The sequence below is a fragment of the Tauraco erythrolophus genome, chromosome Z (genome assembly GCF_009769465.1).
Source record: "Tauraco erythrolophus isolate bTauEry1 chromosome Z, bTauEry1.pri, whole genome shotgun sequence".
Classification (NCBI taxonomy): Eukaryota; Metazoa; Chordata; class Aves; order Musophagiformes; family Musophagidae; genus Tauraco; species Tauraco erythrolophus.
Window position 1 is genome coordinate 93,048 of NC_141496.1, and position 22,134 is coordinate 115,181.

The window sequence follows — 22,134 nt, forward strand, 5'->3', positions numbered from 1 at the left end:
TAACATTTTTCCCCATGGAGAAAAAATGGCTTTAAAAAAGCTGATACTGGGGAAAAAATGTGCCTTTTTCCATTTTTTCAAAGTGATCAAAATGTTATCAAATGTGTAACGTTTAGCAAAATTGTGCTTCTGATGCATAGCATATAGGTAACCACTCATTTAAAACTGCTTTCAGAAACACATACATACATTTCTAATAAAAACACGTCCGTTTCAAACATCTTGAAACAAACACAGTATTTGAACGTTGACATTTTCTGCAAAAACTTGAAAACAAAAATGGTTTTGGCCATCTCTGCACTAAATATAGCAAAAGACAAAAAGTGAAGCATGTAACTCTATAGCCTGGGACAAAAGCATCGTCGTATGCAGCACTGAGCAGGGATTCACAGGAAAGCAGGGCTGGGCAGCTCAGTGAGCGCGGTCGGTGAGCGCGGTCGGTGAGCACGGTCGGTGAGCACGGTCGGTGAGCACGGTCGGTGAGCACGGTCGGTGAGCACGGTCGGTGAGCGGCACAGGCTGCTCCCGGTGGCTTTGTGCTCGCAGCCTCTCGCTCTTCAAGGGTGGCTCAAGCATCGCTGCCACGCGTGCCAAATGCCGGGGCTCAGGGTGCCAGCAAGGAACTTGTATGGACTAAAATGGCCCACCTGGAAGCTTATGCCAGGGTACAGCACCAAAACCCCGAGAAAAACCATGGCTTTCGCTAGTGCTGAGCCTGACCGTGCCTGTGGGATGCACAGGATCCGGTTCAAGGGGTTTAGAATCATAGAATCATAGAATGGTTAGGGCTGGAAGGGACCTTCAAAGGTCATCTAGTCCAACCCCCCTGCAAGGAACAGGGATATCTCCAACTAGATCAGGTTGCTCAGGGCCTCGTCCAACCTGGCCTTGAACGTCTCCAGGGATGGAGCATCCACCACCTTTCTGGGCAACCTGATTTAGGTTTAGATTCAGGACCAGGCAGATCTTCTTTGCTGTTTTTTTTCTGAGGAAAGCCTGTGTAGATGCTGTCCTGGTTGCCTCCCGCTCCCCAACACGCGGAGCTGACGCTGGCAAACAGCTGGAGGAGCGCGGCGAAGGCAGACGGGAGCACCAGGCTGCCACTGCGCCTGCGCAGCCACAGTCGTTATCCTGCACGATGACCCCCGCAACGGCTGTCCAGCCCTTGCACGTGGATCATGTACACAGAACTGCTCCCAAGGGGCTCAGATATCCCACAAAATGAAGGGCTTTGTAAGTTCTCCAAGAGCTGGTCTGTAAATGAAATTGGCCAACAAATACATGTAGCACCTGCCTACAGGTTTGCAAGTCTCTTTCTCTCTCTCCCTCTGTCTCCATTCAATCAAGTAAAAATATTCATTTTAGATGAAAAAAAGGCACTAAGTATGGTTTGTCTCTTTTCTTTTTCCTTCCTTCCTTCCTTCCTTCCTTCCTTCCTTCCTTCCTTCCTTCCTTCCTTCCTTCCTTCCTTCCTTCCTTCTCTTCTGCCTTCCTTCCTTTTCTCTGTCTTTTGACTCTTTTGTCTCTTTCTCTCTTCCCTTCCTTTGACCTTTCTCCTCTCCTCTCCTCTCCTCTCCTCTCCTCTCCTCTCCTCTCCTCTCCTCTCCTCTCCTCTCCTCTCCTCTCCATCTCTTTCCTTCTTAATCCTGGCCTCAGGTCTTGGTCTGTGAGGTGCAGGAGATACAATTACCACGTACTCTGATGTGAAATCCTCTGTACTGAGCCCCCCCTGCCCGGGTCAGGTCGCATCCTGCAGCCCCACGGAGCAGTGGGGCCCTGCTGAGCCCCACAAGTTGCGGTGCTTTGCTGAGAGCAGCCACCCGACCCAAGGGACTGGCTTTCTGGGAGGTCCCGTGGCCAACAGGGAGGATGTGCTGGGGGCTGCGGGAGCAGCCAGGCGTCCCCAGTACTGGGTACAGGCCAAACACCTGCCCTTGTGTCTGCTGACGTGAGCCACGTCCTGCAAACACCTCTACTGCTGCCGTTAGTCGTGCCCTGGGCGCGCTCACCCCCACAGGATGTGGCCATTGCATCTGGTGGCCCAGTGGCCACCCCATGCCGCGGCAGGCCCGGGGGGAGCACGGAGGCTGCTGCCGAGCAGCTGCACACCAGCACCGGACCCAGTTGCCAACAGCCCCAGAAGCAGCTCTGAGGACAGAAGATGCCTCACGATCTTCTGGATGTCTAGCTTCTGTAAAAATCAGATGAAAAGTGAAAATACCATCTTGGAAAAGCTCTTTCAGCAATCACTATTTAAATATAAGCTGCACAGACTGGTCTGAAAGCCTGTTATCAAATATTTTCCCTATTGCAGTCCCAAGAAAATACGCCTTTTCTTCTCACTCACTTCTTTCTTACATAAGAAACATAGAAGTTGTCAAGTTTGCCTTCCTCGCTTTTTCCAGAGGATGCCCTGGTCCATTCAGAGAGGGATGCCAGTGGCTCTCGTATTTTAACAGGTCATTTCTTTAGTGGAGAAGACCTGTCTTCGGCACGTTCATCAAGCATCAAAGCCAGCAAATGCTAACTCCATCTCAAATGCTCTGCCTAAAACCACCAAGACTTCTGATCCGATTTCTGTCTCTTGGGATCCTTCTCTCACACGTCACCACAGAATTTAATTATCTATGCGGAAAGACAAGTGGGGTCTTTTAGGAAGTCTTTACATAAAGTAGTTAAAACAGTTGGCAGCTCAGTTCAAGCAGCCTTTGTTTGTGAGCATCAATCCATTTCCCCCAGTATTGGTACAAATCTGGTAGGTGTCTCCGCACTGTTCTGTTACTTTACAGACTGAATTGTCTTATCTATAATACACCAAAGTAAACAAGCCTAAGGCTTTTGACCTTCGAATTAAAATGTGCCTGGGACATCCTGAAAATCTTACTGAAAGCATCTGGTGGTTTAAAGGAGCTAATTAAATTCGTCAGCACATATAGGATCAGCATTTTCACGGTTTAAAGGGTCAGAGAAGAAAGTACAGTCAGAATCACCAAACAAGCGATTAATGAGATTCCAAAAAACCATCAGGGCAGGCAGCAGCAAGCGGGGCTGGGAAGTGGTGATGGGGGTCTTCCCCACCCACGGCGTGGGATGCTCCCCAGCCCTGGCACTGGCCACAGCCACGCCGATCTGCCGCCGGGACGGAACTGGGCTGCCTTAGACACCGTTTTTAGAGTCAGAGACTTAAAAACTCTGTGTGCAGTGGCAGAGCTGGGCTACATCGCAGGAGGTGCACACAGACGGAGCTTCCCTGGGGTGCTGGGGCCAGGGCTGGCACCTGTCCTGGGGCTGGGATTGGGCTGTGCACAGCAGTGGTGGGGCACAGCCCCAAATCCCCCCGAGACCCCTGGGCAGGGTGGCACGATGGCTGCAAATCCATCCTGCCCACAGCAGCAGCCTGACCCTCAAGGTGCTGGAGGTGGCTGCCCTGCCAGCACCTGCACGGCTCATCCCTCTGGCACTGGCTGTCCCTGGCCTAGAGAGCAGCTGACAGCCTGGGGAGGGACACAGGCAGAGGTGGCAGGGTCAGACGGGGCACAGTCACAGGGTCCCTAGCTCCCTAGACACCTACCCTGGAGAGAGAGCGTGGGAGAGCCTGGAGCAGAGCGGGCACGCAGAGCACAGACCCTGCTCCAACTCCTAAGGCCAAGGAAAGGTCTTTCCCCAAGGCCTTGCACTAAACAACCTTTCTTCTAAGGCTGCTGGAACCTTAAGAGGCAGCCGCTGCACGTGTGTGCATGTGCGTATGTGCCAGGTGTGTGCATGGGGACACACTTGTGTGCACAAATACATGTGTAGGACGTGCACACACCTGTGTGCGTGTGCACATCCGTGTGTGTGCGTGTGCACATCCGTGTGTGTGCGTGTGTACATCCGTGTGTGTGCGTGTGTCTGCGTGTGCGTGTGTGCTGCATGGAAGAGGAGCAGATTAAAGCGTTAGGTCACATGGGAGCTACTGCTGGACGGACCCTACCTGGGATTTGGGTTCTTACAGTTAATAGGATCGCTGGAGCTCAAGGCCGTCATCCCATCAAGATAAATGTCTCTAGTGACCACTTTTAAGCAATCCGAATTCAATTAGGCTAATTGGAAAACAAGTAAAGAAGGATTGCGTTAATATAGCCTTACAGCAGGAACCTCCGCTCGCTCCCTCAGGAGGGACGGCCGAGCACGGTGCCCCGTGGCACACGTCAGAGCCCTCGCCCCAGCTGCTCAGCACCCAGACAGGGCTGCCCCGCTCCCAGCACAGCTGCAGCCGATTCCATGCCCACAGCTAGGACGGGCACCAGGGCAGCAGTGGGGCAGCACCGGGGCAGCAGGCTCTGCCCTGGGGAGGCTCCGGCACTGCGCTGCCCGGGGACCTGCTCAGCCCTCTCTGCAGGATTCCTGCATGTCACGGAGCACCTCGGAAGCAGTGGAGGAAACACAACCAACCCTCCTAGGGGCAGATAAAGAACAATCTCACTAGAAAAAAAGCAGGAGGTGACTGTTGAGGTGTGAGCGATGCAGGGATGGGAGGAGGCAGCAGCTTCCTCGTACATCACGCTTTCAAGAAGGTTCTTAAACCACACGCTTCGGAACTTGTGGGGAGAAAAAAAGCAAAGCCATTTTTTTCAGTTTTTAACAATGTGTTGGACGATACAGAGTATGCAAACTGCAGCAGGGTATAGGCTCCCACTGGGTGAATATCTCCCCCTTTTCCTTGCCTCCCACCCCTTCAATTTGCTGTCTGACCTTGAAAGTCCTGTTTATCCTTTGGGGAGGTGCTCCCTGCCGCACATCACCAGTCTGGAGAGCGATGTCCCACCTGCAGAGTGACTCCAGCTTCAAACGTCTGCTCTGCAAGGCAGTAATTATTTCAGCTTGACATGAAGACAGGAGGAAATGGAGCAAGACTCTGTGGCATTTTACAGTGCTGACTTCATTGTGTGAAGCCACGTCCCAAGTATATGTCTCAACAGCACCAACAGGATCAAAACTCTTCCCATTTGGGCTTCACTACAAATGCACAGGAAGGACATATAGCAGACAGCTGCGCTTTAGAGGTTGTCCATTTGCTTCCAACCATAATTTCAGCAGTAAGTGTTATAATACGTTGCAAAAAAACTAAAAAAGGTGATGGAATGGGGGCTATCTTTTGGAAAAGCAAGTAACAAGTCCCACCTATTTCATCCGCTAACGAATATTCTCAAATGTGATCCTGACTGCCCCTCTAAATTTCCAAAGGTAAACGGTCTTTGCGAAGGTGTGATGTAATTGGTTTCTGAGGCTTCATACCAGTACGACATACGTCCCACGGGACGCTGGGTCTAACGCTGGCTGTTAGCTAAATCCCCTGCTGCCACAAAGGGGAATGTTCAGGCAGTTGCCTTTCTTTGCCATTCTAAACTCTCTATGTTAGTCCCTGATTACCAGAGGAACCCTTAGACCTCTGGAGCAGTTCGATGCCTCAGGTGCATGTCAGGGCATCACAGTCTGTGCCCTCAGCACCGCAAGAGAGAAAAGAGATCTGGAGCTGGAAGAGTCAGATCTGGTCTCTGCTCTTCTATGGGGCTTGGTTTTTTCAGGTTTTTACAGACTGTGACCAAGGGAGTTGCTTCATCTTTCGGTAACTCCAGTCCCCTGCAGGAAGGATGCTACAGTGACAAAGGCAGTTCCATACAGCAAATGCAAATCTTAGTGCCGAGGAAGAAGGATCCTTCTCTATTAGGGAGGAAGGTCTCTCGTGTAGTGTGCAGGATGTGAACCCTGCTTCGGGGGCTGGAAGGTTTTTATGTTGTACATCTACATTGCGATTAACAGCAACAAATGTGAGTCCCTGTATTTGATGATTTTGACAGGTGCCCTAAAAGCAGCACCTGTGCCAGGACCCAATGCCCTTTACAGCATTTACTGCCAGACCAGAGTCTGGCTAAAGGGCTACTGTTGCATCCTCTCACCTTGCTATCTTTTTTCGCTGCAACAAGCAAAAACAATTCCCAAGTTTGCCCAGGGCTTCTGGAGGGACAGGCACGTTTTGTGCTGGTTGTGAGAGCCACAAAACCCCAGCTCCAAATTAGAAGAAATTAGGGACATTGCACAGCTCATTCATCTTCACTAATAGAGTTCTTGGGAAATACACATGTAGATTAAAGGAACACAATGGCCCCTGGCTGATTGCTTTGAGTACCCTCCAATGCCCCTACAATGGTCTTGACTTGCTTTTCATATTGTGCACAAAAGCCACACTAACCTTTTCTTGTCTCTTCTGTTGGCCTCTTCCCCCTTTGCCAACGGATGGCTGAGCTCTTTCGGCCCCAACCCCCGCCTCCACCCCCCCCAGAAGCACTCAGTGAAGGCAAACCTCACCTGGAGCTGCTAGGAAAAGCTGAGCACTTCTAAAAGGAATTAACTCTGGGACATCAGACCATAAACTTTAAAAAGGTGTGGGCACCGGCAGAGGCAAGAGCTGCCAATCTTTGTTTAGAAGCAATTCCTCTGGAAAAATCTACACGAAACACATCCTATTGGGATGGGGGGAAGCCAAAACGAAGATTTGTTGAGAGAGGTCATACCTTTTATTAGACTAGCTAATACATCTGGAAGAAACAGCAGCAGCAGTGTTTTTCGTTCACATACACTCTCCTCAGGCTTCAAATGGGAGCCTCTTCAAAGCTAAGCTCAGGCTGAAAACCACCCTGGATGTTACCGTGTTTGTCACTTAAACCAGCTGACACAAAAGACGGCTGGTGCCTCAGGAACCGGTAAGCGCCACCATAAACAGTGATAAAGTGACAGCAAGAGAAAAGCAGGAAAAACAGTGATGCAGGAAGGAGCATGTTGGAGACACGAGACATGGTATCAGTACTGTGCCGAGTCTGTGTCCTCCACCAAGCCAAGTACACAGTCAGGTCTGGGATGTGGCTCTCTGCCTTACCTCCAAAAGCATTCTGCAGGTCTCCCAAGCCGTGCCCTGCCCTTTAGCCTCCCAGCCGCACTCACGCCGTGGAGGACAAGGTCACAGCATCAGCGCTTCTTATGGGGTCTGTCCTACACCGATACCTTGGAAAATCTCCCCAGAAATACTGCCTAGCACATTCCCCAGACTTGTGATGGCTGAAAGGCTGAGCTGAGCCCACCTCCTTCCAACGTCTTTAGAGTCCATTCTCCCCAACAGCCCACATGCGCTTTCACTAGGTCTGTAAACCCGGCTTTGGAGGCAGCCGGACGCAGGGCGAGTATCCCGACAGGAGACCAGAGCATCAGCTTCTATCCCCAGTGGTTTTTCCCCCGTGCGTTTGACGCAGAACAGTGCCACGGCATCCTCCAGCATGTCACCTCACACACGTCATCTCCTGCATGTCACATCTTGAGAGGCTACCGAGAAACCGGTGCACTTGAAAAATGCCCGGCACCGGCTTAGGCTGGAGCTGTCAAGCCAGAGCAATTCGGAGAGAGCCCCAGAGCCCCCGGCCCGGCGCAGGGCACCGAGCCGGGCACCCGCTGTCCTCCGGCCCAGACCCCCGCGGGGCTCCCGCCGCTCTCCAGCCCCTCCATGGAAGCCCCTTTCCCGTGCCCGCCCGCCGCGCTCCCGGCTAGCGGCTCCTGCCGTCCCGGGCACCGCCGTGCCGGCTGGATGCCCCCGCGCCCGGCGCACCGGCAGCCGCCCGTCCCGCGGCGATTTCCGACGGCGCTCGGCCGGGGCGGCGCGGCCCCGGTCCCGGGGCTCCGGTCGCGGGGCTCAGCGGGTCGCCGCTCCTGGGCCAGCCCCCGTCAGCAGCCGGGGGCCGGCCCGCCCCGCCTGGCGGGCCCCGGATGGCATCGCCCGGCGCCGTCTGGGGCCGGGGCCGGCGGGGCGGGGCGGCCGGCGGGAGGGGGAGGGAGGGGGGGGCGGGCAGCGGGCACTGCCGGCGGGGCCCTGGGGCTGCCCTGCCTCCCCCGCCATGCCGGAGCGGCGCGGGGGCCTCGCCTTCCCTTTCCCCCACCGCCCCCCGACACTCCTCCCCCGCCCCAAGGAGCCCAGCCCGCCGCGCGGCCCCGGGCCAGAGCTGCCCGCGCCGCCCCGGGGCCGGCCGGGACCGCAGCGCCGCGCCGGGGCCCCGGGCCGGCCGCCCCATGCACCCGCCCGGCGCCCCGCTCGCCATGGCCGAGGGCGCCTTCTCGCTGTCCTCTCAGGCGGCGCGGAGCCCCGGGGGGAACCCGTCGAGGCTGCACAGCATCGAGGCCATCCTGGGCTTCACCAAGGAGGACGGCCTGCTGGGCCCCTTCCCGCCCGACGGCAGCGCCAAGGAGGCGGACCGGCGCGGGGGGGCCCGGCACTGCCTCCCCAAGATGCCCGGGGAGCCGCCGCCGGCCGAGCCCCAGGGCCGCGCCGAGCGCTTCCAAGGTGAGCGCGGCGGGCGAGAGGCGCCGGGGGGGCGGGCGGGAGGACTCCGCTCCCCCGCGGGCTCGGGCGGGCCCGGCGGGGAGATCGCCCTCCCGGTGACCCGCCTGTCTTCCCCCTCCAGAGCCGTACTGCCCCGGCAGCGCCAGCCCCGAGCTGCCCGCCGGCAGCAGCGGCGAGGGGAAGCCGTCGGACGAGGAGCAGCCCAAGAAGAAGCACCGGCGGAACCGCACCACCTTCACCACGTACCAGCTCCACGAGCTGGAGCGCGCCTTCGAGAAGTCCCACTACCCCGACGTGTACAGCCGCGAGGAGCTCGCCATGAAGGTCAACCTCCCCGAGGTCCGCGTGCAGGTAACGCCCGGCCCCGCGCTCCGGTAGCCCCCGCTTCCCGGCGGCGGGAAGCACCCCCCAGCACAGCCCGGCCCGGCGCGGCTCGGCTCAGCCTCGCGTTCCCGGCGGCCGGAGCAGCCCCGGCAGGGCGCGCAGGCGGCCCCGTTGTCCCGGCCCGCGAGCTCGTGAACCGGGCCCGGCACCGGCACCGCTAGCCCCGTGGCTAGCTAGCGGGGCACCGCCGGAGCGCCGGGCGCGTCTGCAGCTGGCGCCGTGCGCACGGCCCCGACGCGGCGGCCCCGGCCGGCCGGCGGGACACCGCGGAGCGCGGGGCCGTTTTCCGTTCGGCAGCCCGGGGCAGCCGAAGCCGCGGTGCGCCGCGGCGGCGGCCGTCGGGTGGCCCAGCCAGGAGGGCCGGCTCCGCCGCGGGGCTCTCGCCGCGCTGCTCTTTGCCGAGCGCGGGGCTGCCGAGCCCGCTCCTGCCCCGGCCCCGGCTGGGCACGACGGCGCCGTCTGCTGCTCCGTCCGTTCCGCCGTCTGCTGCTTCGCTTTGCGTGGCCGGTGCAGCCGGGGCAGAGCCGCTGCTCTTCGGGGGGGCGGCCGCGCTGCCGGGCCACCCTGAGTCCCCGCTGAAGCAGTTGCGTTTCCAGGTGTGGTTTCAGAACAGACGGGCCAAGTGGAGGCGGCAGGAGAAGCTGGAGGTGACCTCCATGAAGCTGCAGGACTCACCCATCCTCTCCTTCAGCCGCTCACCGCAGGCGACACCCATGGGCCCTCTCAGCAGCAACCTGCCCCTGGAGACATGGCTCAGCCCGCCCGTGCCCAGCAGCACGGCTCTGCAGACCCTGCCCAGCTTCGTGGCCTCGCCACAGAGCCTGCCCGGCAGCTACACACCTCCGCCCTTCCTGAACTCTCCGGCAGTGACCCACGCGCTACAGCCCCTGGGTGCCATGGGGCCGCCACCGCCATACCAGTGTGGGGCCACCTTTGTGGACAAGTTCCCCTTGGATGAGGCCGACCCGCGCAACACCAGCATTGCCGCCTTGCGGATGAAGGCCAAGGAGCACATCCAGTCCATCGGCAAACCCTGGCAGACAATCTGAACTCCCTCTTCAGCGCCTGGGAGAAACCCACGGGGAAGGCCGGTCCTGGGACGCCAGAGGGACGCCCTTGTCCTGCCCTGGCTCCCTGGGCTGGCCGGGCGAGGGAGGGCTGTCCCTTGCACCAGCCTTTCCCCCACGCCTTGACTCGCTTTGTATTTTGTGGTCCTTTTAATGCCCTTTTCCACGTGCCCTGCAGAGTTAGGGGCCTTATCATAGCTTAGGAAAAAAAGTCTCTGTGCTCTCCGTGGTTGGCGGGACGCTTTAGTCACAATAAAAGCTGCCATAGGGCGCAGAGCTGTGTGAGGTGGCTGGGAGCCGACCTGCGTTACCTGGGGAGGGCTTTCTGCTTCCGCACCGTTAACGGCACGTCCTGCACGAAGGCTGCACGCCCTGTTTCAGCACCCGAATGGGCTGCTCGGGCCGGACCTCCGCTGCCTGCGATGTGCCGAGGGATGGGACAGGCCTGGCTGTGGGTCCTGCTTCCTCTCCTCCAGCAGCAGGACCCTGCCCGAACTGGCTGTGAGCACTGGCGGCTGCAGCCCTGCGGCAGGGAACGCACCCACCAAGGGGCTCAGTGCTCAGCGAGAAGGGGTCTGGGCCCTGGCCCTTGCTGCCTGCTCAGAGAAGGGGACTGGCAGGTGCTGCAGGACCTCGCAGCCCAGCTGCCCGCAAGGGGAGACGGGCGGTAGCTGACGGGGCACTGGACGCTGGGCTGGGTGACGGGAGCTGTCGGTGGGGGCCGGCAGGGTGCATCCTGCCCAGGACGGCCCCAGGAGGCTGGCAGGGCGCTCGCTCCCCCGCCCGCCCGGCGCCCATCGCCAAGCCGTCGAAACTAAAACTACAGTATCTTTATTTTCCATTATCTCCGTTACTGCCTGTAATGGGGCTGAGAAGCTGTAATGAAACACCCCTTCTCCTCCACTGGGCACGGGGTGCTCTACACACTCTGGAGGTTGTGGCAATTAACGTTTCTCATTAGGGAAGAGAGAAGGATGCACAAGCGCCCTCATTGTGTCCTGGGGATGATTCAATGCAGACTGGGAGACCTCTCCTTTCACCATTTCCCACTCGTTGTGGCCAGACAAAGGCTGGCGTCTAATTATATTTTCACAATCTGTGCGTATCTTTTAAGAGTCCCAATAGAAACAAGTATGTCAGCTTTGTTCAGCTTCACTTCAGAGAGCTTTTTAACCTTAGACAGCAGTTTCTAAACATCCCTTCACAGCCTTCTCCGCAGCAGCCCCAATCCATTGTCTGGAGGGCTGCTTTTACAGATAATAATTGGAATCCCTCTATTTTGAAACGCCTTTTCCTCTCTCCCCAGCCTCTCTGCAGATCCAACATGGCCCTCTGGACCAGAGCACACGCTGTGCCAGGCCCCCAGGCTTCCCTCCTGGCGCTGTGCTGCTCCAGGGGCTGCAGGGAGGCCTGGTGAGTGGTCCCCGCTGAACTCGGGGTGGGGGGATGTCACCCTGCTTGGGCCAGACCCACCTGCTGGGCTGTGGAGCTGTATTTGTGTGCCCGCCACAGTGCCCAGCGTCCCCAGCACACTGCTCTCTGCTTCCTTGGCAAAGAAAGCGCCGGGTGGTCAGGAAAAGAAAGTGCTGTTGCTGTCAGGACCAGGGAGATACTTCGCTAGCTTTGAGTCCTCAGTAAACTTCTGCGGGACGGGAGGAGAACAAAAACTGTATTGCTTCAGTTTTTAGGTTGTATTTCTGGCAGTCCTTTCACAGGTGAGCTTTGCATCGCTGAGGATGCCGGGCTTGCAAGGAGGCACATCTCTGGTGGCTGCAGGGAAGGACGTCTCTTGGTGTGCTTTCGAAGTGCCTGCGCGCCCAGGGCTGTGTCGGTAACGGGGACACGCTAACAAATGACCGCACAGGCTCTGCACACTCTTCCTCCTCCGGGGTAGGGCCAGTCCTGCTTGTCGTTACTTGGCTGCAATCCAGCCTGCGGCTCTGATGCTGAAAACCCTCCGGCATGCGTGCACGCTTCACCGTTGCCCAAAAGCTCTTGCCTGTGCTTATTGCTCATGAACAGCAAGCAGCTCCCTGAGATGTCAGCCGTGCTCTTCCACCTTCTAACATCACTGACGCCCCTCCCTGTTGCCTCCAGTTCTTCTGTGTCCTGTAAAGCCATCGGAAAGACCCCCCTGACTTTCTGATCAGCGCTGTCGGAGCTGTTGGAGACTAACAGCGGATAAAAACGCAGCGACAGGACAGCAGAAACAGCCGCTGAAGACACCTGTTCACTTCTATTAAGCTCCTGATCCAACACCTGCGAGCAAAAAATGAAAGATTAGGTGAAGCTATGGTGATTGTTCTTTTATTGACATATTAGCAGATCTTTTGTTATACATTGTACATATGAGCCCTGTAATGGATAAATTGTGCAGTCCTGTCCTTCAAGGAAAGATAGGAGTTTACTGCAAAAAAAGGAATCTTTTAACCAGCTAAACAGAAGTGGGCACAGACAGGTAAATGTTGTTCAAACAAATAAAGGGACAGAGGTGTATGCAAACTCATCTCTTTCTTGTATGCTGTCTAGTTTTCTGTGTTCCTACACTTCCTTTCAGATTGTCCCATTCCATTTTAAAAGCTCATTTGTTCATTTTGTTGTAAATATCTTCTCCTCCTTAATTGGGTGCTGAGTCTAATAATCCTGCCTCGGCTTGTTAACTGTACAATAGCAGTCAGAGTTAATGACCCATTAGTGATTAATTCCTTAAACAGCATCTAATTGCTCACTGTAAAACCTTTTCTTAAAACTGGATTAAATCATCTAGATCCTTAACCACTTCTTTACTCTAACTTTGCTAAGGCTATTAGCCTGGCCTTTTCTGAGTGATCTATTTCTTCTTTTACTTAAACTGTATTAGCAAGATAGCATTTTTAGTGTCTATATTTGACTACTTTGCAAGGAAAAGAAATACCAACACAAGACTGCCAGTGAAAATATTGAGAAATTTACTCCTTTGCAATGAGACAATTGCAGACAGTGAACGTTGTTATGCTGACCATGGCATATCGCCTTCTGGGAGAGGTGGACTTGTAGGACAGGGTTTGTCAGCTGTCGTGGCTACTCACGGAAGCGTGTAGGCTTTGGTGGGTGAAGCTGTAAGTACTTCTTGGAGTTTTCTTAAGAGCTCCTTGGCCTTTGCTCAGTGTCCTGACTATGGGGCAATCAGCAGGGGCTGCCCCAAGAGGCTCCTGGGCGGGATTGCTGCATGGCGATGAATCCTTGCTACCCTCCCGTGGGCACCGATCTCTGCTCCGGGGGTACCGCACGTCCCGTCTCAGCACGGGGCCGGTGACTAGTGAGGAGGGGCAAACCTTGCTGGGAATGGGAGACAGGACAAGTTGTGCCTGCCACCAGTCAAACTGGACTCTTCCATCCTCAAACGGGCCTTGGGGAAGGCAGCCAGTGTCGGAAGCCGAGGTGCGCTTTCTCCTTTCCCTTACCTGTTGTATTTTGCTCGGTGAACAGGCTGAACTAAGACCCAGGCTGTGTTTGGAAAGCCTGCTTCATTCCCAAGTAAATCCCACATGACCAGTCTGAGCTTCCTATTTTTTAGTCTAGGAGAGGATGGATGGACATACATCTTTATATTATGCAAACCATCAAATTGCCCGCTTTGCATTTGCTTCAAAGTACTGGAAGAGCAAAATCAAATCACCGTCTCTGCATCTGCTTCACCTGTAGCAATGTCTGCACTGGCAAATGAGGTTTCTTCTGGGTGATTTCTCATTAAGATGTGAAATGCAGAAGCAAACTGTTTCATGAGAAGTCTTTCTGCTAGGCCTGGCTGTCTTTGCTCAGCCCAGAAATCCCAGGCTTAACAGACAGAAGTGCAAGGTTTTGCACAGGTCAGTAGCGTGAGCTATGCAAGAGAGAAAACAATTAACTATACAGAGCTTTGAAGATCTCGGAATTAATAATCATGAGGAAAATGCCATCATGAAACTCAGTCTCAATGGCACCATTTCTCAGCAGAAATGTATTCTAATCTCTCTTCCTTCCCACCTTTGTTCAAAATCCTCTCAGAATTTGAGAAAACTAGCGAAGACTCCTGACCTATTTAAGCCAAGCAGAGTTTTGACACGGACTTCAGCTCAGTTGCTTTCCAGCAGAGCAAAACTGGCTCTCTGACCAGGACTGACCCTCAGTCCCTGCAGGATGGGGTCAGGAGAAGCTGTAGTTCCCTCCGGAGCGGCGGGCCGGCCCTCGTGTGTGCTCCATGGCCATGACGGGTCACAGCCCCTGTGAGATGAAAACACACAGAACTCAGCCACAGTTTAAATTTCTGTTATGAGCTGTTGGTGCTGAGGGCAATACTGTTCCCTTCCTCTGTTGAGGACACGTCAGTATCTGCAGTCGAGATGGAGAGCTGAAGCATCTTCTTTCCATCTGCCTCAGACACATCTAACAGGGATTTCTAGAACATTTAGTTACTTACTATTAAAAAATCTCAAATACCTGTTTGAAGGTCCTGGCTGTATCTTTCTTCAGTTCAGTCTGTTGGGACACACTATGAAGTGCAACTCCAATAGGCATTAATTCAAGGGGTTTCCCTTCAGCTACAGTGTTTTAGGGCTGGACACTCACATTCTTTCTTCTATGCAGTCAGCATCTTCCTGTGTCACTGATCCCACGGGTTACAAACCTTGGGACTTTACCAACTTTTTTTCAGCAGTTTGTCAACCACAGAGTACCCCTTTACAAAATCCTTTCATAGGAGAAAATGGTGGAACGAAACAAAAGAGAGCAGAACGAAAAGCTGGTTAGACCACGGTGCTGGTCACTCTGACAACATTACCATTTTTTCCAGTAGAATAAATATTGTGTCTCCTCTCTCTGAGCATCTCTGTGTTCTGCCAATGCATGATGTGAAAATTGGCTGACATTTGGCAGTCGTCCCTCTGTCATATGACATTTCTGCCCCACTAAGAACTGTGAAATCAGCTCCGAAATGTTTGATTCTGCATAGGAACGCAGTTAAAGCCACCTAGGCAAGACATTCAGGAGAGGTTTTAAATAGAGGCAGCAGAAATTTGGATGGAGGCAAGAAGAGATAAGAACTGAAGCTTTGGCCACCAATACAGAAGGGAGCACTGTAAGGGGTAGACAAGGAGGATGGTGCTCCAGCCGCTGACCAGCGCGGGTGGGTCAGGTGTCCCTGCTTTGACTCCATCTCAGCCAAGAGATGAGATGACTAGATGACTAGATGACCTTTGAAGGTCCCTTCCAGCCCTAACCATTCTATGATTCTATGATTCTAAGAGGCCGGGGCAGGGAGTAAAAGACAGGCCCCTGGGCGGCTCGGGAAGCCAACGCGCTGATGCGCGTTTTAAGCGCCGCTTTCGGGCGGAGCGCTCCGCACAGCCGCGGCCCGAGGGCGCCGCCTGCTGGAGGCGGGCGGAGCTGCCCCGGCGGGCCCTGCCCGGCGCCTGCGGCCGTGCCCGGTGCGGGTGGCCCCGCTCCGTGGGGTCTGGGGCCGGGACGGCCCCTGGGCTCGGCCGGGACCTCCGGCGCCCCGGTGCCGTCCGCGCCTTCGGCCGCTCACCGGCGCGAGCGCGGCTGCTGTGTGCGAAACCGCGCGTCCGACTGACTCCCCTCTCCGTCGGTCTCCGTTTCACAGAAGGGCTGAGGGGGGACGGGAGCTCCGGAGGTCCCCTTGTCCAGCCGCTGCTCAGGCAGGGTCACCCGGGACCGGTTGCCCAGGAGCGTGTCCAGGTGCCTTTTGGCTGTCTCCGAGGAGGGAGGGAGACCCCACGGCCTCTCCGGACAGCCTGTGCCAGTGCTGAAGTCACCCTCGCAGTGGGAGAGGGTTTCCTGATGGTCAGAGGTGCCTATTGCCTCTGGTCCTGTCACTGAGTGTCACTGGAAAGAGCCAGGCCCTCTCTTCTTTATACCCCCCCAGGTATTTGTGCACATTGGTAGGACTCCCTGAGCCTTTTCCTCTCCAGGCTGAAGAGTTGCAGCCTCTCCTCGTAGGAGAGATGCTGCAGCCCCTTAATCATCTTTTGTGGCCCTTTATTGGGCTGTCTCTGGTTTGTCTCTGTCCCTCTCGTACTGGGATGCTCAGAACTGGATACAGCATTGCAGGCGTGGCCTCACAGCATCACCTCTTTATCCAGACCTGCTTCTTCTGCTCTGCGTCGAGCTGTGCAGGGACAGATGCTTCCTGTCGTCCACACAGTCTGGTCTGCCAGTGCTGTCCTTCGAGGGAAGGTGGCAGCACATCATCACCTTGTCTGGACCTCTGAGAGAGTCATAGTCCAGTCCAAAGAGGACCAGTGAGCAAGGAGCATTGTGTGGCTACAATGTGCTGTAGTCCCAACAAAAGGTGTGACGAGCTTGTTCTCCTGGGAGGCAATGTTCTTTCTTCACTCTCATGTGGACACACAATGGTCCTGGACCTGCTAACACATGGTTAGGCGTGTGCAGTGGGAGCATGCTGAGCTGCTGCATCCCCTCCGAGTCAAACAAGGAGGCAGAGGCTCTTCCAGCAGATCTCCGTGCACGTGGAAATGTATCACATGCACGGTACCGGGGCCATCGACACCTTGGGAAGGCAGTGTCAGCTTCCCTCTGTCGACAAGAAATTACAGACCAGGGAGCCATTCAGGAAGGAGAAGAGCTGCAGTGGAAAATGAATCATTCTGTTGTTTGTTACTAGCTAGGGGCACAGCCAATTTCTGTTTTCTTAACTCAAACAAAAGTATAAACTCAGCCTTTTTATTAGTACTATTTATTGCGACTGTTGAAATGTCATGTAGTTTCGAACTAAGAGATGAACTGATTAGATAGGTAAGTCATATAATTAATTGGAAGACCCTTCCGTGACAATTATATATAACAAAGCCATTCAAGTGAGAAAATGCAACCTTGAAAATGAAGTAGAGAGTTTAGTCATTGCTGAAACACACAAGAATATGTGTATTTAGGTATTTTACACAAAGGAAATCTTGTTTACAGAAAGGGACCTTGTTGATTTATCTGATACAATCAAGTGCTTGTGAAATATAGTCTCTTACAGAAAATATTCAATTTCTTCATGATTTAGAGACCTTCTTTCAGCTTGGAGTGCTCTCTTTCATATTCACAACTTGGAGCAGATAGTCCATCATCTAATAAAAAGAGAAAAAAACATTATTTCTAGACCAGTCCTGAAAAAAGTCCTTCACTAAGTTAATAAGCCTAATATACATCTGCTCTGTGTATTCACACAACAAACACGTTCCTAATAATCTTTCCAAAACAGACCTCATTTGTCTTGGTTAGCGTAATAACCAACTGCCAAAGTACGAGGAAAGTCATTCTCCCAAGTGATTGTGTCTGCCATCTCATTTATATAGTATCTCATTACTGTTAAAAAGCTTATTTTCCAAATTACTTTTACACTTAGGCCAACTTGCAGGAGATTTCCCTTCTCATCTTTAACTACTTCACCTGTGATTTTTTTCACAGAATAAAGAGTGGGCAAGATCTTCATTTGCCTGGTGTTAACTGAACACAGAAGAAAATAACTCATGTGGACCACCCTTAGCCTAATTCCCCAAACTATTATGCTCATCTCTTTGGCTTTTCTGACTATTCGTGTGTTACAGCACTTTCACTACTCTAGGTGAGTCTTTCAGAAATAATTTTTTTTATTCTTGAGAAATGTACAGCACAGTGTGAGCATTAGTGGTGAATAATGCATGGAATGAATTTGAGCTAATAAGCAAGACCCTGAATTGAGCTATCTGAAGTACATATCTCCATTGACTTCTGCAGCCTTTAGCTTTGTGGATTTCTGATCTTAAATTTAAAATTCAAATTTTAAATTAAATCAGCTAAATTTGAAAGAGTCTGTGAAACAAAGGCCTCATAGTACGTTTCTTCCCAACACAGCCTGTCTGTGCGTATGTTCAGTAGACGGAGCACAGGGCTGCACACACACAGACACACTCCTCGCAGTTCCCATCTCTGCGAGGGCGTCCTCAGTCTATGAGAATGACAGCCCCCTCATGGCGACAAGGTCTTGGGACAGCTGTTCCGCCCGCTGACAGTAGGGTTCACAATTTACCTTTTTTTGGTCACATTTCAGTCCCTCAATCCAACAGGCCATTTCACAGTGAATAGTAACCCACTGTAAACACAGTGTCTGGTCCCTCCTAGAATTAGTTTCTATTTCAAACTCAACCACAATATGGCTGGAAAAGTATTTAATGCCAAGTACAAACTTCTCATGTGCACTGCACCATCATCCTCACCCACCAAGGCAGGGGGCTGCATTCGTCATGCCTGTACATGGACGCCTTCGTTAGCCGTGGTACAGCAGCACCTTAAACGAAGGTGTTGTCTAACCAAAGTTTGTGAAACACGGAACCCCTCACATCCAGAAAAATCGACAGGCTCAAAATCCAAAGGCCATTTATGCTCTTGTACCACTGCGTACATGTATGACTGAATTTCACATACCAGAATTCCACCTTTATAAATAAACAAGGCCTCCTTTATTAAAAATAATTATTATCATTATTTAAATGTGTAGGAAATTATCACAACCCTCAAAAAAGTAGAGCACATTCCTTTTGATCTTCAGGACTTCTTCATCTGGAAGGCAGATCTCAAAAAGACATAGATAACTTTCAGGTGCTGAGTTTTTACTTTCTGAAGTCAAAGGAAAACCCAATACATCATATTTTATCCAGGCTGGATCAGGTGCTTGTGTCCAACGGCAGGAAAGCATGGGTTAGGTACTACTTTCATGATTCTGTTTTACTTTGAGATGGAGACAAAGCAACTGTTGAACACTGGAAATGAAAGGTTCTATGGCAGAATGAGGTTCTGCAAGCTGTCATATACCTTAGTCACATGAAAGACATGATTTTTTTACTAACCATTGAACAAATATGGATATTTAAGGCAATAATCTCATTATTCCACATATATATGTTCAATGCCTGACCACAGAAATGTGGATATTAATTTAGGGTAAAAGTACACACGTATGGATGTGATTAAACTTACCAGAGGCAACCTTCAGCCTTCGTAAGTACGATTTATTACCAGATACTTTTAGAAGTCAAAATATTTCCCTCTTTACATAGCGTAATGGAATTTGTTCACCTAATTTGATTACAAAGCTGCACACTGCAGAGCTGAAGATGAGATAGTTTCCTTTTTAGATAGCATTAATCACAGCTATTATAAGTATCACTGCCATAAAGCCATAGCCAGAAAGAAATCTATGGACAGCGTTCATGTCAGTGGTGTAAGAGACTTAAATTTAACAGGTAAATTTTTACCCATATTCAAGTCAAAAGCAAAGTATTCACTGACTTCACTGCACCAGGATTTCAGGAGGGAGACTGGGCTGAAGTTAGCCCCGGAATATTAATTACATCACATAACAGTAGAATATGGGAAGAAAAAAAATCTTCCCATTAATGCCTTCAAGGGAGTGTATTAATCTTTTTATTCTTTTTCAATGTCATCTAAAAGAATTCTGCAGCTCTATCACCATTACCGTACCCAATGCGTTATAGAGAAAGTTTTCTAGTAAATTCTGCAATTTACATCATGTCATTTAGACCCTGATTACTTTTTGTAAAACCTCACTGGTATCCTTCCCAGTGTGTTTTACAGCATTTTCCAAAAGAATAGGAAGGAATCTGTTCCAAAGCCTCGTTATCTTGTCAAATAGTGCTAGAAATACATCAACTTGAGGGAAGGGAGGTGGGTCCTAGGCACACATTAGAGCTCAGCAGCAGCCACAGGCTCGTTTCGCGAGACCCCAAACGCCCACAGCAGCGGCCGGCACCATGGGATGGGGGCTGGGGGTAGAGGCTCTCGCGGCCCAAAGACGCAGCTGGGAACAGAGGAGACTCTCCCAGCCAGTCGCTCTCCCCGCTGATCGACGACAGCCAGAACGGCAACTGGACAGCCAGGATGGCCGCGGCTTTCCACGCAGCACGCCCTGCCTCCCTCCTGTCCCCTGCTCCCACACCTGCCTCCCACACTACCTTGTTTTCCCTGCACTAACACAGAACTCGGCGCTGGCGCCGTCACCTGAGCACACGGTGCTAGAAAGGAAAAGAACGGGATGACCAAATGACTTGAAGGGAACCCAGACACTGCTTAATGCTTGCTGAGCTTATGCCCAGTATCAAATTAATTAATAAAAAATAGAATCTGCAAGTGATGGTCTGTAATCAAGAGCAGAGTCTTACTTTGCCAAACGACTAGCGCACCAGATGCATTCCTGCTACTTTTCTGGACAACCCACAAGTTAGAGGAAGCTGATCTGTTACTGTAAAACAAACTTGAATATATGGAGTGTTTTCACAGGTTTTATTTTACTTACATCTTTCCAACTGCTATTGTCGTCTGTCTCCCAGGTGTTCCTGGTATACCAGGGAAGCCCTCCTTTTAAAAAGTGAGCACTTTTATTTTCATTCCCTTCCAGCAGCCGTAGCAAATATTTTGAGATTTCTTCCCACTGCAGATAGTCTTCCAGCTGCCTGATATTTTCGGGTAACACGGAAAGTGGTGTCTTGTTTTCTTCTTCATAAACATAAGGAAAATCTCCAGTGCTCTTTTTCCCCATTAAATGTCCTGTAACGACAAATGACAGTAGCATGGAATTAACCAAAACAGGTATAGGTTTGATCGCTCAAACATCAGCTGGAAGTTATTGACTGATCGTATGGAGGGAAGGGAAGGGAAGGCAAGGCAAGGCAAGGCGTTAGATAATGTCAAAGTTGAAGCACAAATTGGACTGGAGATTTTGTCACAATGTCACACACAATTAATTTCCTTTGCCTCTTATGCTACGTTGACAGAGAAAAAAACTGTAGCTGAGAAGGGAGCAGAGATCACCAAGCATTTTGCCTGGAGCTAGGGAGAGGCACTTGGTAAGATGTGCAGGAATAAGAAGCGGACGGAGAAGTTGTAGGTTTCAGACTTTCCCTGCCGTGGCATCGGATGTGGGAACTCCAGTGTAAGCCTATGGTCCAGTGCCTTTCTAGGAGCTGAACTGGATGCCCCTTTGATACACCATACCATCATCAACATGAAATCACAGCTGCCTTCAGGCTGCAAAGGAGGCTGCAGGGGAGGGGAGGGAGAGAGGCAGCACCGGCGGAGCCCCTCCAGGCTGAGCGCCCCCGGGCTCCGGTCGGACCGGGCTGCCCAGGCTTGGCTGCCTGAAACAACCAGCACTTAACCACGTCGCAGACGGCGGGGAACGCCGCGCCGCCCGCACCCTGTGCCCGCACGGGGCGGGTGCCGGGGCGGGGGCGGAAGGCTGCCCGGGGCGCGGGCTGCTTCCGCGGCAGCGCTGCTCCGCGCCGGACCTTCAGCGGCGGGAGAGCCCGGGGGAGCGCGCGGCCCCGTTCCCCGCCCCGGCCAGCCTCCGGGCAGCGCGCGCCCGGCCGGTACCGGGGAGCGCCCGACGGGGACGCGCTCGCACGAGACCCGCGCCGCGACGAGGAGCCCGGCGTCGGTGCGGACCGGAGACCGTCAGAGGGCTGGGGCGGCAGCGGCCGCTCCTTCTCTCGCTCCGAGGCGTTCGCCGCGGCCCTCCGCCCCGTCCCGGCACCGGGGACAGCGCCGCCGACCCGGGCAGCCCGGTCGGACGCCGAGCTGTCGCGACTCCGTCCTCCCGGCCGAGGCCGCCGCGGGAGCGGAGGAGTGCCGTCGGGCGGGTCGAGGCGCGGACGGGGGCCGGGCGGAGGGAGGGTCGGTCCGGTCCGGCGGCGGCAGCGGCGGGCGGGACGGAGACTTACCCACAGCCCAGTGGCTGCCGCGGGGGTAGATCTTGGTGAGCGCGGGGGAGCCCCCGGGCTGCAGCGGTGCCCCGCCGCCCTGCGCCGCCAGCAGCGCCAGCGCCAGCAGCGGCAGAGCGCCGGGCCGCCGCGGGTCGCCGCCGCCCATCGTGCCGCTGCCGCCGCCGCCGGTGCCGCCGAACCGCCCTCCGCTGCGGGCCGGCTCCGGCTCCGTCTGGGCGAAGCGCTGCCACCGCCGCCGCCGCCGCCCCCCATTTATACGGAGCCGGGATCGGTGGCGAGCGGAGCTCCCGCGCCTGACGCCTCCTCACGGGGCCGGGGCTGCGGCCGCCCCCAGCCACCCCGCGCCGCCGTCCTGCCTCCGGCGGGGGCGGGGGCCGCTGCCGGCAGCCCCGGCCCCCCGCCCGCCTCCGCGCCCCGGTAGGCTCCCGTGGGGAAGGGGGAGGCGGGAGAGTTGCGGTCGCGGGGCTCAGCCCTCCCCAGCCGCCGCCGCGGGAGCCCCCGGCCCGGCACCCACCCGACGGGCTTCGCCGGGGCCCCCGCGCCGCCGCTGCCCCGC

General features: G+C 54.2%; 2 protein-coding genes across 3 annotated transcripts; one reads left to right on the forward strand and one right to left on the reverse strand.

Moving 5' to 3' along the window:
• The first annotated feature begins 8,094 nt into the window (after positions 1-8,094).
• On the forward strand, positions 8,095-9,798 carry RAX (retina and anterior neural fold homeobox). 2 transcript variants are annotated; one of them, XM_086629676.1, is made up of 3 exons: positions 8,095-8,365; positions 8,487-8,716; positions 9,346-9,798. In XM_086629676.1, exons 1-3 carry the CDS (start codon positions 8,095-8,097, stop codon positions 9,796-9,798), a joined length of 954 nt encoding a protein of 317 aa, XP_086485802.1. The 2 variants fall into 2 exon arrangements, with proteins under 2 accessions (XP_086485802.1, XP_086485803.1); XM_086629677.1 differs by having other exon boundaries at positions 8,095-8,349; positions 8,564-8,716.
• A 7,076-nt stretch (positions 9,799-16,874) lies between these two features.
• GRP (gastrin releasing peptide) lies at positions 16,875-21,822 on the reverse strand. Its single transcript, XM_086629821.1, has 3 exons — positions 21,576-21,822; positions 20,153-20,403; positions 16,875-16,928 (listed from the first exon to the last, which is right to left on the reverse strand). The coding sequence occupies exons 1-3, from the start codon at positions 21,721-21,723 to the stop codon at positions 16,875-16,877; spliced, it is 453 nt and encodes a 150-aa protein (XP_086485947.1). The 5' UTR covers positions 21,724-21,822.
• Between the last annotated feature and the right edge of the window lie 312 nt (positions 21,823-22,134).